The 16,479-nt window shown below is 42.7% G+C and overlaps 1 protein-coding gene across 2 annotated transcripts; it reads right to left on the bottom strand.

Annotated features, from left to right (window-relative positions):
* Positions 1-1,480: 1,480 nt before the first annotated feature.
* LOC112262081 (transmembrane protein 234-like) lies at positions 1,481-5,753 on the bottom strand. 2 transcript variants are annotated; one of them, XR_002955286.2, is made up of 4 exons: positions 5,472-5,753; positions 4,902-5,029; positions 3,189-3,297; positions 1,481-1,681 (listed from the first exon to the last, which is right to left on the bottom strand). XR_002955286.2 is itself a non-coding variant. In XM_024437775.2 (4 exons), the coding sequence occupies exons 1-4, from the start codon at positions 5,482-5,484 to the stop codon at positions 1,563-1,565; spliced, it is 300 nt and encodes a 99-aa protein (XP_024293543.1). In that variant the 5' UTR covers positions 5,485-5,741; the 3' UTR covers positions 1,481-1,562. The 2 variants fall into 2 exon arrangements, 1 of the variants encoding a protein (XP_024293543.1); XM_024437775.2 differs by having other exon boundaries at positions 3,189-3,228; positions 5,472-5,741.
* Between the last annotated feature and the right edge of the window lie 10,726 nt (positions 5,754-16,479).

Here is a 16,479-nt window from a genome sequence, read left to right as displayed (position 1 = left end):
TCAGAATGGGCCTGTGGCTTATGAGGAGAGCGGAGGAGAGTAACAAGATCATTGTTTCTATAATCTACCATCTATTGTTTTCATTAGTAAACTAAGAATCCAAAAATGCAAATGTATTCTTTATGATATTGACATATTTTACAGGAAATACTGTGGTACAGTAATCAGGTAATCTATGTAATGTTTCTTTAAAAAATTAATATTCATGACACACAATGCTTTTACTTTGATGGAAAGCGGCAAACATATTGTAAACAGGAAGAAGTATTTTTGAGACAATAAGAGAACAAGTAGGATAGGGTTCTGTATTATTCAGTTATAGAACACATACAATGAATGTAAAGTATTCTGTTTGATCAAAATATACTTTAATATCTAATGGAAATATACAATATGAAATACTTCATATCTTACAAAAAAACTACCGCAATGTCCTCTGTGGTTGTACAGTACAAGCATTTTGACTCAAATAATTCATATGCTATTATTTCTGAATAAAACGTGCAATACAACAGTAAACAGAATACAGTTTTTCCCACAAAACATACACTACCAACATATCATTTTGCACCTAACACTTTGCCGTTTCATATCAAAATAAGCTCTTTACATACATAAAAAAACATGATGTCATGTTTGTGATCTAGATGCACAGTAGCAGCATTGATTAAAACAACTGAACTCCTGTTGGTCCGTTTTCCAAACCAACACATTGACTGTGGTCTTCTGCAGTCCTATAGTGTTTCTATGGGCATTCACACAGCATGGCATCAGAATGACTAGAATAGTTGGCTGGAATGAACCCTAATTGAACTCACAGTAGTTATAAGGTATGGGATTAGCCACAGCACTGTGCATGCTGAGTTCCCGCTAAGTTAATTTACATACTCATTCACACAATGTCCAATCCCTACTGCCTGGTTGGCAGAGGCCAGGGTTGTTGCAGAGGTCAGGTTTGTGGCAGAGGTCAGGTTTGTGGCAGAGGTCAGGTTTGTGGCAGAGGTCAGGGTTGGGGCAGAGGTCAGGGTTGGGGCAGAGAGGTCAGAGGGTTGGGGCAGAGGTCAGGGTTGGGGCAGAGGTCAGGGTTGGGGCAGAGGTCAGGGTTGGGGCAGAGGTCAGGGTTGGGGCAGAGGTCAGGGTGGGGCCGAGGTCAGGGTTGGGCAGAGGTCAGGGTTGGGGCAGAGGTCAGGGTTGGGGCCGAGGTCAGGGTTGGATCTACAGCAGGAATAAAACCTTTTGAAACGGGGGAGGGAGCCTACTACCCGAACAGTCTAACAAGAAGAGTTTGTTTTCATTCTCCGTTACAAAATGTTGTGAAATGTTTTGGACCCTATGGACAACCTAAATACTACTGTAGTTGAAGAAGTATGTTATGTAGTATGAAGCCACATCTATTGATGATATAACTAAGCCTATGGAAAGTACCTTAGACTAGAAACAATACCTTGAACTAGATTGTAGGAGATAAAACCTGTTAAAATGTGTCCAGACCTTTTTTTTTTTGTCATCGCGCAAGACACCCAGAGATAGATGCAATAGGAGTGCTGCTACATATACTGTTTCTAATTGTACGGTGAGAGCTGTGTACCATTCTGCTGTCCTGTGCTTTCAGGCTCAGTGATGGGGCTCACTATGCAGAGAGTGATGCCTACCATGGTGAGAACCATTCCTCCAACAGCTCCTGCATCAACAAACAAACACACACACACACGGCATGTGAAAAATATGATGACCAAAACAACCATAGGCCAGCATTGTATGCCCATACCAAATAACCAATCATTCTCAATGCAATGTGTACTAAAGCTAACCAAACTGTCCAGAGAGCAACAACAATGTTGTGTCATAATGTTTGGAAAGTGGTGACATTATAACAACATTTCCCTGCAACTCCTCCCCGCTTCCCAGTGAGCAGGGTGAACAGGAAGGAGAGGGAGTTGGTCACAGGCACAACCAGAGACAGATCTGAATGAGGGGAGGAGGAGGAGAGATGAACACTGAACCATTACAGCAGAGCTAGAACACTATTTGTGAAATGATGTAATGTGATTTTAAACTGTTTATTGAAAGAGAATCCAATTCCCTTTAAAGTTGAACTAAGTCATGCCCCATGAGCACAAACATTGATCTGGCGTTATGGGACAGCCCTTTTCCACAGTTACGAATATAACCCCCACCTGAAGGAATTCCCTTCAGACCATGCGTACCTCAATCACAGAGGGGGCGAAGATTTGAGTAGAGACCATAAAAAAATACAGTATACGCTAAGGTTGTAATGGTCGTTGAAACTCTGAGACTATCGATTCCGACAGAATAAGAGCAAATCTTCGATACTAATTACTAGTCTGCAGCTAGAAGTTTTGTCAACCTGAAATGTGAAGACCGACAACCGCCGAAACATCTGTCCTTTAAGAACATTTCTGAATGGGACTCTGAAGTATCCATTCTAACCGCGAAAGCCTCCAGGGACGCAAAGAGAAGTTCAGATGAACTTTCCAACAGAAAGACGATTCCAACAGAGATCATGACGACACACTGAGCGTAAATATATATATATATATCGATTGCAATTATTCCAGAAAGAGTGAACGTTCATGTGCAAAGGATTAGTATTTCTATCAATATAATTATCAACTGTGTAGTGTGCTCGGTCTTTTGCGCCCTTCTCAGTCCCTTTGTCTACCAAGCCGCCATACCGATTTAGCCCACTAGGGCACATCCCCTATCATTTCCAGGTAACCATATCTACTGTTTGTTTGTTATGCATTTCTGTGATTATTTAGTTAGTTAGTAAATAAATGATTAAGACAATTGATGTATGGATGATTTATAGTGAAGGCTGGGTTCGTGCAGATAACCAACAACTTATGACGTTTGGAATGAGACTAACGTGAGGTAAAGAAGAATTCATTAATTATAAGACTAATTGATCAGATATTAAAATATCTGAAAAGTAATATTAGAAAAATTATAACTTTGTAATCTGAAGATTGATTAGTTTAATCACGTAATAATAATTACAGAGAATTGATTTGATAAAATAACAGTCTTCAATTTAATGATGCCAAAGCTGTCAATCATGTGATTTTGAGATAAAAGAAACCTAGAGGATGACATTATGAGCAGTCGATGTGTAAAACAGTCATACTGTAGTTCAATTTGTCATATTAGTTAAAGATGTAGCTCACCTGTGGTGGCCAGAGTGAAGTAGTACACCAAGGACCCACTCTGATGCAGTAGGAATGCAATCAGGTACAGCAAATGTAAAGGGACATGTTGTTATAGGCTACATCTGCTCTACAAAGAACAGGATAAGCATGGAAAGTGAGGTCTTCAATTAACGTACATACACTGCATTCAGACAGTATTCAGACCCGGTCCTTTTTCCACATTTTGTTACCTGACAGCCTTATTCTAAAATGGATTAAATAAAATAATTTCCTCATCAATCTACCCTATAATGACATAGCAAAAACAGGGTTTTAGACATTTTGGCAAATGTATACAAAATAAATAAACAGAAATACTTTATTTAAATAAGTATTCAGACCCTTTGCTATGAGACTTTAGCTCAGGTGCATCCTGTTTCCATTGATCATCCTTGAGATGTTTCTACAACTTGATGGGAGTCCACCCGTGGTAAATTCAATTGATTGGAGATGATTTGGAGGAAGGAATTGTCCGTAGAGGTCTGAGACAGGATTGTGTCGAGGCACACCTTACCCTGGGGAAGGGTACAAACACTTTCTGCAGCATTGAAGGTCACGAAGAACACAGTGGCCTTCTAAATTCTTAAATGGAAGAAGTTTGGAACGACCAAGACTCTTCCTAGAGCTGGCTACCCGGCCAAACTGAGCAATCAGGGAGGTGACCAAGAACCCGATGGTCACTCTGACAGAGCTCCAGAGTATCTCTGTGGAGATGGGAGAACCTTCCAGAAGGACAACCATCTTTGCAGCACTCCACCAATCAGGCCTTTATGGTAGAGTGGCCAGACAGAAGCCACTCCTCAGTAAAGGGCACATGACAGCCCGCTTGGAGTTTGCCAAAAGGCACCTAAAGGACTCTTAGACCATGAAAAACAAGATTCTCTGGTCTGATGAAACCAACATTGAACTCTTTGACCTGAATGCCAAGCATCACGTCTGGAGGAAACCTGGTACAATCCCTACGGTGAAGCATGATGGTGGCAGCATAATGCTGTGGGGATGTTTTTCAGCCGCAGGGACTGGGAGACTAGTCAGGATCCGGGGAAAGATGAATGGAGCAAAGATCCTTGATGAAGGAGTGCTCAAGACCTCAGACTGGGGCGAAGGTTCACCTTTCAACAAGACAACGACCCTAAGCACCCAGTCAAGACAATGCAGGAGTGGCTTCGGGACAAGTCTCTGAATGTCCTTTGGCGGCCCAGCCAGAGCCCGGACTTGAACCCGATCGAACATCTCTGGAGAGACCTGAAAATAGCTGTACAGCAACGCTCCCCATCCAACCTGACAGAGCTTGAGAGGATCTGCAGAGAAGAATAGGAGAAACTCCCAAAATACAGGTGTGCCAAGCTTGTAGCTCATACCCAATAAGACTCGAGGCTGTAATTGCTGCCAAAGGTACTTCAACAAAGTACTGAGTAAAGCATCTGAATACTTATGTAAATGTGATATTAGCTTTTTATTTTAATTTTATACATGATCAAAAATTCCTGCAAATTTGTTTTTGCTTTGTCATTACAGGGTATTGTGTGTAGACTGATGAGGGGGGGAAAAAACTATTTAATCAACTTTAGAACAAGGCTGTAATGTGACAAAATGTGGAAAAAGTAAAGGGGTCTGAACACTTTCCGAATGCACTGTAGAATAATAAATGAAACTGTTTTAGTCTCTCTCCAAATACAGGTGTAAATTTACCTTAATGTTTAAAAACAGGAACTTAACGTCAGCCAGGAACTGATGAAACTTAATCTCCCTTTTAACATGTTCAATCCCCTCTGTGCTTCTCTTCGGATATGGGTTGGTGCAGCCCCACAGCACAGCTACTGTATCAGCAGGAGGCAAAGTACCTGTCTGTCAATAACCTGTCTGTCGACCATCTTTCTTAACTAGCCTAAATATGATTCAAAGTCACAGAAGTCTATGACCAACACAATTTCAGTTGAAATGGGTACTCATATTGGACAGACAGCACTGCTGGTGGTGTAAAATATAAAAAGAGGTGTTAGACATGTGTCCCCACATTCCACATGATAACACTAGCATGCCTTACCTTAGGTCTGTTGAACTGTTAAAAATGTGCAAGTTGAACAATCATGTAAATATATTCAAAGTATTATAATTTGCTTGAAAGCTAGTGTTAATTTTTTTAAAGTGAATACATTTTGACTTTAATTTGCTAGCTAAATTAATGATTAAATCCAGACTGCTTGAGGATTGATAGAGAGCAATACGGTAGTCTACTAGACATGCTAGCTAGCTACTTACCTACGGACACCATAAACAAAAGTACTGAGTAGCATTCAAGTCATCTACAGTATGGTAAACAGTTCTGCAACGTTGGCTGGATACTCCTTCAAAGCTAGTAATTATATCTGACAGTTCATTTCAGAAGCTAACTGCGGCTTCATAGAGCATACAACTAAAATAACTAAAATATCTATTTTGTTCAAGTGTGATGGTCTTAATCAATTTAATATAACATCGTAAACTACGCCCAAATGCATTGCAATTGCAGCTCATTAAGCTCAATTGCAGACTCAAAATTGCCTACTATTGCCTATTGTCTACTTTCCATCAGATGAGGGCGCCAAATCTTTCATTTGCCAGTCATCCAGGAAAAAATATACCTCCTGTTGACCTGCCGTTTAAAGTAAATACATACTGTGTACTTTTCTATTGTTTGATGTGTGCATCTTATAATTAGGCAAGTGTTATCTTTGCATGCTGTCTGGGGTTTTAGGCTGGGTTTCTGTATAGCCCTTTGTGGCATCGGCTGATGTGAAAAGGGCTTTTTAAATACGTTTGATTGATTGATCTTGTCATCGATCTTTTCATCAAAACTGATGTTGTTCTCAGGCTTGACAGAGGCTCCAGCCATTTCGCTATTTTCGGATATAGATTTACTACATCCAAGTGAATCCGTTCATTTTCTAACAAATTTAGGCAGTGATATAAAAAGTGAATATGAAGTGAAAAATGTCACCAACTCACCTAGTTGTTCTATACAACTGTCCGCTAAATAGTGAAATGCAGATTTAATCATGTTCAAGCTGAAACACGCAAACACTTTTAGAAATATCAACATTTATTTTCAGTATTCATTTCAATGAAAGAACAACAAACCAAACAATCACAGGACAGGATAGGTGTAAAGTGCAAACTAGTTAGGACTTCCTATTTTCATAATTTTCTGCTATCTAGAGCTCCACTGGGTTCAAACTATTATTGACTTTTCACAGAAACATTCTGGTGATTTTCGCCTGCATGGTGATAACCATAACAACATTATTGTTACAAAACACACATCAGAGTAATGTGAATCAATTCAAAACCCCTGTCAACAACTCCCTCCCGTAGAATTTTACACACAATTGTACACACAATAACTAGACATGTCTCCTCCAACGCTTATCCTCATGGTTGTTGGAAGCACAGCTATAAATGCACAGACAGCAGGATAATTGCTTCCATGTTCTGAACACTATAGTCAAGAAAGCAGTCGTTTATGTCCACAGGAGTGGCCACAGATGTCCATTGCCTCCCTATGGCACCACTTTGTTCATCATTTGTTTTCGAGCATGATATGCTGACTTTGTTACCTGTCCAATAAATTAGAGGCCTGCTATGTATTTCCCAGTGATGGAGTATCATGCATGGTGACCACTGTCGAATTGCTCCCCGTACTCTGCTGCTCCAAGTTGTTTTGGTCCAGGCTACTTAGTTCCACTCGGGGTAGCCGGAATCCATTTTCTGACAGAGCAAAGCTGCCAGACAGATAGCTGGCTCCTAGATTTCCCAAGGGTATGCTGGTCTGCACTGTAGAGGAAGACATCTTCTGACGAGGTGGTCCTTTGGAGCCCCCACCCAGCACTCTGGAAGCATGTGTCCGCCTAATGAAAGGGAAAGACGGTTGATATGTTAAAAAATTTTTTTATCCAAACGCCTTAAAAATAATTGTCCTAAATTATTCTATTCTAAAAGTCAACTTTAGGACCCAGAGATTTCCCTGACCTTGTCACCTGACCAGGAAAAACTCTAAGCCCACATACTGTAGTTATAAATTGCATTTTTAAATGTTAGTTCATTTCTAATGAATAATCAGGAAAAGTCAGCGACTTCTGCATTAAGACAACATATACAATCGATACCATCTAGATTAGGACAACATATACAGTTAAAACCATCTGGATTAGGACAACATATACAGTCAATACCATCTGGATTAGAACAACATATACAGTCAACACCATCTGGATTAGAACAACATATACAGTCAATACCATCTGCATTAGGACAACATATAAAATCAATGCCATCTGGATTAGGACAACATATACAGTCAATACCATCTGGATTAGGACAACATATACAGTCAATACCATCTGGATTAGAACAACATATACAGTCAATACCATCTGGATTAGAACAACATATACAGTCAATACCATCTGCATTAGGACAACATATACAGTCAATACCACCTGGATTAGGACAATATATACAATTCAATAGTAAATGTGCTAAAATGTTATTTGTTATAGCACAGATATTTTCTGAGACCCATGAAATGTTCAGAAGCATCAACATCACCAGTGTGCTGGAGTTTTATGGCAGGGGAAACGGTGTTGCAGTAGTCTAGTGTGAGGGGTTATGGCAGTAGTCTAGTGTGAGGGGTTATGGCAGTAGTCTAGTGTGAGGGGTTATGGCAGTGGGAAACAGTGTTGCAGTAGTCTAGTGTGAGGGGTTATGGCAGGGGAAACAGTGTTGCAGTAGTCTAGTGTGAGGGGTTATGGCAGTAGTCTAGTGTGAGGGGTTATGGCAGTGGGAAGTGGAGGGGTTGCAGTAGTCTAGTGTGAGGGGTTATGGCAGGGGAAACAGTGTTGCAGTAGTCTAGTGTGAGGGGTTATGGCAGTAGTCTAGTGTGAGGGGTTATGGCAGGGGAAACAGTGTTGCAGTAGTCTAGTGTGAGGGGTTATGGCAGTAGTCTAGTGTGAGGGGTTATGGCAGTAGTCTAGTGTGAGGGGTTATGGCAGTAGTCTAGTGTGAGGGGTTATGGCAGTAGTCTAGTGTGAGGGGTTATGGCAGTAGTCTAGTGTGAGGGGTTATGGCAGTAGTCTAGTGTGAGGGGTTATGGCAGTAGTCTAGTGTGAGGGGTTATGGCAGGGGAAACAGTGTTGCAGTAGTCTAGTGTGAGGGGTTATGGCAGTAGTCTAGTGTGAGGGGTTATGGCAGTAGTCTAGTGTGAGGGGTTATGGCAGTAGTCTAGTGTGAGGGTTTATGACAGGGGAAACGGTGTTGCAGTAATCTAGTGTGAGGGTTTATGACAGGGGAAACGGTGTTGCAGTAATCTAGTGTGAGGGTTTATGACAGGGGAAACGGTGTTGCAGTAATCTAGTGTGAGGGGTTATAGCAGGGGAAACAGTGTTGCAGTAATCTAGTGTGAGGGGTTATAGCAGGGGAAACAGTGTTGCAGTAATCTAGTGTGAGGGGTTATAGCAGGGGAAACAGTGTTGCAGTAATCTAGTGTGAGGGGTTATAGCAGGGGAAACAGTGTTGCAGTAATCTAGTGTGAGGTGTTATAGCAGGGGAAACAGTGTTGCAGTAATCTAGTGTGAGGTGCGGGAATAATGACAAGCGAACCTGGGGAGCTTTGTGTTCACATTGCCCTAAAAAAGGGACCCGGATCGAGAAATTCAAGCAAACTGAACTCAGACCAACTCCAGAGATGGTTTCAGTTCGGTTCACTTTTTAAAAAAATATTTTTTTGAGGGGTCTGAGTTCCTTTGGAATGTTCACCTGGAACAAAAAATGAAGTGAACCACAGTGAGTTCACAAGAATTGGCTGAAAGGAACTAAGTGTGAAAACACCCTGAGAATGTCAATGTCATGGAGGCCTATTTATATGGAATGCAGCCTGACCTGTTGTATGTCTTCAGGATGACAAGCAGTATAGTTAGGAGGATAATTATACCAATTACGATGACAGCAATCATAGCCCCTGAACCTGGAGGAAATGAGCAGAGCGGTAACATGTTATTTATTGGTGAGAGTGAATGGTAATTTAGTATATTGTCATCAACATTCCTTCGTCAGCCATCTTGCATACTGTGTTGAGCCTCTCATTGTTGATAGGTAGCATATTTAGGGGGGATTGTAGATGTATCCTTTAGTGAAAAGGTTAAGTATCAGTTGTTGCCCGTCCCTTACAGTACATCATGATTAGATGGTGTGACGCACTGGGATGTTATTTATCAGCACATGCTTATCTTAACTTAGGCCATACTATCCAATTGATTTGAACTTCCATAGGGGAAGAGTTTTGTTTTGACGATAACCACTTGGTGGAATTTAGAAAATATTCTGAATAGTTTCTGAACTACTGAATCTTTTTTAATTTGAACTCCAAATAAACTGACGTGAGAAAAAAACACACACACTAATTTACAGTCACTCACACACACACACACACACACACACACACACACACACACACACACACACACACACACACACACACACACACACACACACACACACACGCACGTGTCACACACACGCACTCATAGTACACATGTCACACACACACACACACACACACACACACACACACACACACACACACACACACACACACACACACACACACACACACACACACACACACACACACACACACACACACACACACACACACACACACACACACACACACACACACACACACACACACGCACGTTCACACACACGCACAGTACACATGTCACACACACGTCACACACACACACGCACTCACAGTACACATGTCACACACACACACACACACACACACACACACACACACACACACACACACACACACACACACACCAATGGAGGCCGCTGAGGGGAGGACGGCTCATTATAATGGCTAGAACTGAACGAATGGAATGGCATCAAACCATGTGTTTGATGTATCTGACAGCATTCCACCGATTCCCCTCCAGCTATTATAATGAGCGTGTCCTCCCCAATGAAGGTGGCACCAACCTCCTGTGACACCCTCTCCCACTTACTCTGGGTGAGTATTTGTTCTTTGGACTTGGTGGTGGTCGTGGTATTTGAGACGGCTATTGTGAAGTTGGTCTCAGGTGAGACAGTTGAAGTCATCTTCAACAACAATATCCTGTGCAGAGAGAGAAAACACGCAGTCACATGGTACATTCAAGACCTGCAGTAAACCTTCACATTGAGAAGATGTTTATTTCTTCTATTTTAGTGTTTTATTTCATCTTTATTTAACTAGTCAAGCCAGTTAAGAACAAATTATTGTTTACAATGAGGGCCTACCAAAATGCTAAAGGCCTCCTGCGGGAACCGGGGCTGGGATTAAAATATATATATGTAGGACAAAACACACATCATGACAAGAGAGACACCACAACACTACACAAATAGAGACTGAAGACATCAACATAGCATGACAGCAACACATGACAACACAGCACGGTAGCAACACAACATGACAACTATATGGTAGCAACACAACATGGCAGAAGCATCGCATGATAGCAGCAGAAAACATGGTACAAACATTATTGGGCACAGACAACAGCACAAAGGGCAAGAAGGTAAAGACAACAATATATCACGCAAAGCAGCTACAACTGTCAGTAAGTGTCCGTGATTTTTGGAAGGCAGGTAGCCTAGAGGTTAGGGCATTGCGCCTGTAACCGAAAGGTTGCTAAATCGAATCCCTGAGCTGACAAGGTAAAAATCTTTCATTCTACCCCTGAACAAGGCAGTTAACCTACTGTTCCTAGGCTGTCATTTTAAGTAAGAATTTGTTCTGAACTGACTTGCCTATTTAAATAAAAAAAGATGTAATGAAAAAATTGAGAGAAAACTGTCCAGTTTGAGTGTTTATTGTAGCTCTTCCAGTCGTGAGCTGCAGCGAACTGAAAAGAGGAGCGATCCAGGGGTGTGTGTGCTTTAGGGACCTTAAACAAAATTTAAGTGACAGAATGGGTGTTGTATGTGGAGGATGAAGGCTGCAGTAGGTATCTCAGATAGGGGGGAGTGAGGACTAAGAGGGTTTTTATAAATAAGCAGTATACAGAGATGAGTATACAGAGATGACCAGTTTACAGAGGAGTATAGAGTGCAGTGATGTGTCCTACAAGGAGCATTGGTGGCAAATCTGATGGCCAAATGGTAAAGAACATCTAGCCGCTCGAGAGCACCTTTACCTGCCAATCTATAAATTATGTATCTGTAATCTAGAATGGGTAGGATATCATCTGAATCAGGGTTAGTTTGGCAGCTGGGGTGAAAGAGGAGCGATTACGATAGAGGAAACTAGATTTAAACTAGTGGTGTGGGGGCTGTGCTTTGGCAATGTGGGTGGGGTTATATCCTGCCTGTTTGGCCCTATCTGGGGATATGATCGGATGGGGCCACAGTGTCTCCTGACCCCTCCTGTCTCAGCCTCCAGTATTTATGCTGCAGTAGTTTATGTGTCGGGGGGGGCTAGGGTCAGTCTGTTATATCTGGAGTATTTCTCCTGTCTTATCCTGTGTCCTGTGTGAATTTAAGTATGCTCCCTCTAATTCTCTCTTTCTCTCTTTCTTTCTTTCTCTCTCTCTCGGAGGACCTGAGCCCTAGGACCATGCCTCAGGACTACCTGGCATGATGACTCCTTGTTGTCCCCAGTCCACCTGGCCGTGCTGCTGCTCCAGTTTCAACTGTTCTGCCTGCGGCTATGGAAACCTGACCTGTTCACTGTGATTACTATTATTTGACCATGCTGGTCATTTATGAACATTTGAACATCTTGGCCATGTTCTGTTATAATCTCCACCCGGCACAACCAGAAGAGGACTGACCACCCCACATAGCCTGGTTCCTCTCTAGGATTCTTCCTAGGTTTTGGCCTTTCTAGGGAGTTTTTCCTAGCCACCGTGCTTCTACACCTGCATTGCTTGCTGTTTGGGGTTTTAGGCTGGGTTTCTGTACAGCACTTTGATATATCAACTGATGTAAGAAGGGCTATATAAATACATTTGATTTGATTTAACCTTAGCTTGCAGCTTTGATATGTGCTGAGAGAAGGACAGTGTATCCTCCAGCCATACTCCCAAGTACTTGTATGAGCTGACTACCTCAAGCTCTAAACCCTCAGAGGTAGTATTCACACCTGTGTGGAGAGGGGCATTCTTCTTACCAAACCACATGAGCTTTGTTTTGGAAGTGTTCAGAACAAAGTTAAGGGCAGAGAAATCTTGTTGGGCACTAAGAAAGCTTTGAGCATTTAACACAAAATCCTGGGAGGGGCCAGCTGAGTATAAGACTATCATCTGCATATAAATGGATGAGAGATCTTCCTACTGCCTGAGCTATGTTGTTGAGGTAAATTGAGAAGATTGTGGGTCCTAGGATCGAGACTTGGGGTACTCCCTTGGTGACAGGCAGTGGCTGAGACAGCAGATATTCTGACTTTATACACTGCACTCTTTGAGAGAGGTGGTTAGCAAACCAGGCCAAAGACCCCTCAGAGACACTAATACTCCTTAGCCGGCCCACAAGAATGAAATGGTCTACCGTATCAAAAACTATGGCCAAGTCAATAAAAATAGAAGCACAACATTGCTTAGAATCAAGGGCAATGGTAATATAATTTAGGACCTTTAAGGTTGCAGTGACACATCCATAACCTGAGCGGAAACCAGATTGCATACCAGATAGAATACTATAGACATCAAGAAAGCCAGTCAGTTGATTATTGACAAGTTTTTCCAACACTTTTGATAAACAGGGCAAAATAGAAATTGGCCAATAACAGTTAAGATCGGCTTGATCTCCCCTTTGAAATAAAGGATGCACCGTGGTTGTCTTCCAAACACCTGAGACTCAGTGACCGCTTGCAGGGAGAAACTTTGTAGCAGGGCAGGGGAAAAAGAGGGAGGAGCATCGGGGCTAGTCGCATGAGAAGGGGTGGGAGGTGAGGAAATGTTGGACAGGCAAGGAGGCATTGCTGAGTCAAATAGAAATCCTGACTTAATGAAGTGATGATTGAAGACTTCCGCATGTGCTCCTTGTCAGTAACAACCAAATCATTAATATTAAGTAACATGGGCAAGTGTAAAGAAGAGGGTTTATTCTTCAGCTTTTCAACCGTTTTCCAAAACTTCTTGGGGTTAGACCCACAAAGAGAGAACTCCTTAAAGTAACTAACTTTGGCCTTCTGGATAGCCTGAGAGCACTTATTTCTATTTTACCTGAACTAGAGCCAGTCAGCCTTAGTATGTGTGTGCCGAGCCTTTCGCCAAATGAAATTCTTGAGGTGGAGTAACTTTGCCAGATCACGGTTGAACCAGGGGCTGAACCTGTTTTTAATTCTCATTTTCTTTATGGGGGCGTGTTTGTTAACAATTTCACTGAAAATATCAAAAAAGAAGGTCCAGGCATCTTCGACAGAGGGGATCAAGCTGATTCTATACCAATTTACAGAGGCCAGGTCATGAAGGAAGGCTTGCTCATTAAAGTTATTTTAGCAAGCGTCTTTGACAAATCAGGACAGGTCGTTTCACTGAGCAGCCATTACGAACACAGGCTGTAAAACAGTGATCACTAAGGTCATTACAGAAAACACCAGACTGATATCTATCAGGATTATTTGTGAGGATAACATCAAGGAGAGTAGCCTTTTCTGGGTGTTTGGAGTCATACCTTGTGGGATTGGTAATACTCTGATAAAAATGTAGGGAGTCCCATTGCTTTAGGACTTGGTCAGGTGGTTTAAGCATGTCCCAGTTTAGGTCACTTAGCAGGTCAAATTCAGACTTAGTGTATGGGGCCAGGAGAGAGTTTAGGGCAGGTAGGGTACAGGCCGGTGCTGATGGAGGACGATAACACCAAGCAACAGTCAACAACGATATATTTGTTTCATGCTTAAAACCAGCAAATCAAATTGTTTGGGGACAGACTTGGTGGAGACAACGGAGCACTGAAGATGTTCCTTGATTGACACTCCACCAACTTTGGAAGATCTGTCTTGCCGAAAAACATTATAACCAGAAATGTTAACATCAGTGTTCAAAACACTCTTTCTTACCACATCTCAGTAATGACCAACACATCTGGATTAGAGCTGTGAACCCACACTTTCAATTGATACATTTTAAGTAACAAACTTCTAGTGATAACCAGCAGAAAACCCAGGTTTTTACTAGAGCAGTAATCAGAGAAGCAGAAATCAGAGCACAAGTCAGAATTGGGGCTAGCAACAGTAGATGGGCCAGGATGTACGTACACATTTCCAGATATCATCAGCAGTAATACAATCAGGGCATGGTAGAGGACAGGGAGAGCTCTGCAGTTTTAATTTTCTATGACATTTAAATGTGCATCAAATGGCAACGAGATCATATTGTACAGCAATTTCATAAAGTAACATGAATACAAAGCCAGTGAGAGGTGGTTAGAATAGGATGGGAGGCCAAGAGTCCGTGTAACCAATAGAGAGTCAGAGTCCCGAGTGTGGGAACAAACATAGTCTGTCCCACGGTCGGGTAAACAAGCAAGTTCATAGTCAACACGCAAGAGTCATGAGGCAAATAGCATAAAGCACAAGAAAGAAATATAACGACTTGGGGCTAGCCATTGTAAGTTCAAAGAGTCACTCGTCCCAACAGTGTGTATGTGCTGGAGGCGAGAGAAAGCTTGGGGGAGAGGGGGGAGTGTGGCTGGGTTTCCTGTACCAGACAGGGGGAGACAGGCCATGGCAGACAGTGAACGGATCACGAGGTGGAATCCAAGCAGCAGTCCAGCAGGCAACGGGAGTAGGTGTCACACCCACTTGGGAGAAGCTTTTTTCAGGAGGCAGATTCCTTATAGAAAATCCCAGCTAGCTAGCTAACGTAGCAAGCAAGTCTCTGTCTACTGTTTTTTTCCACATAGAAAAGGAAGTCGTTAGCTAGCTATATCTCTTCAGTTTCGGCGACGGGTCCTTTACGACGTCCAAACAAAGTTGTCCTGTGACTGTTGTGTTTTTGGCGATTGCAAGGAGGATATCTTCTGATGTGATCAAAGCAACAATATGGTTTCATAATGAGGTAATTTACAATTGAAGTGTCCTGGCTGCATATCAGTTCAAAATAGAGATTAATCCAAGGGGTACTGTATTATAATGACCTCTACACAGAGGGAAGGGGCTTCAAAGGATTGGAGGCTGTGAAACTCTCCTGCCATAGTTGGGCTCAATGGCTTTGACGTCTCTCACTTCACACCTCAGTGCTAATTGAAGTTGCAGCCGGATCTGTTCTGTCCAATAGCAAGTTTGGTAGCCTTAACTTAGCATTCAGTCCTTATAAAGTATAATATATCATTGTAATTTATTTTTCTTCTTGGCTTTAAAAGTAAACTCAAAAATCAAAAGTATCAGTCAGTATCTGGTGTGGCCACCAGCTGCATTAAGTACTGCAGTGCATCTCCTCCTCATGGACTGCACCAGACTTGCTGTGAGATGTTACCCCAGAATTCCACCAAGGCACCTGCAAGTTCCCGGATATTTCTGTGGGGAATGGCCCTAGCCCTCACCCTCCGATCCAATAGGTCCCAGACGTGCTCAATGGGATTGAGATCCGTGCTCTTCACTGGCCATGGCAGAACACTGACATTCCTGTCTTGCAGGACATCATGCACAGAACGAGCAGTTTGGCTGATGGCATTGTCATGCTGGAGGGTCATGTCAGGATGCGCCTGCAGGAAGGGTACTACATGAGGGAGGAGGATGTCTTCCCTTTAACGCACAGCGTTGAGATTGCCTGCAATGACAACAAGCTCAGTCCGATGATGCTGTGACACACCGCCCCAGACCATGACAGACCCTGCACCTCCAAATTGATCCTGTTCCACAGTACAGGCCTCGGCGTAACGCTCATTCCTTTGACGATAAACGTGAATCCGACCATCACCCCTGGTGAGACAAAACCGCAACTCGTCAGTGAATAGCACTTTTTGTCAGTCCTGTCTGGTCCAGCGACGGTGGGTTTGTGCCCATAGGCGACGTTGTTAGCGATGATGTCTGGTGAGGGCCTGCCTTACAACAGGCCTACAAGCTCTCAGTCCAGCTTCTCTCAGCCTATTGCGGACAGTCTGAGCACTGATGGAGGGATTGTGGGTTCCTGGTGTAACTCGGGCAGTTGTTGTTCCCATCCTGTACCTGTCCCGCAGGTGTGATGTTCGGATGTACTGATCCTGTGCAGGTGTTGTTATACGTGGTCTGCCACTGCGAGGA

The sequence above is a fragment of the Oncorhynchus tshawytscha genome, linkage group LG11 (genome assembly GCF_018296145.1).
Source record: "Oncorhynchus tshawytscha isolate Ot180627B linkage group LG11, Otsh_v2.0, whole genome shotgun sequence".
Classification (NCBI taxonomy): domain Eukaryota; kingdom Metazoa; phylum Chordata; class Actinopteri; order Salmoniformes; family Salmonidae; genus Oncorhynchus; species Oncorhynchus tshawytscha.
Note: the sequence above shows the minus strand (reverse complement) of the source record. Positions and strands in the feature narration are given on the sequence as shown.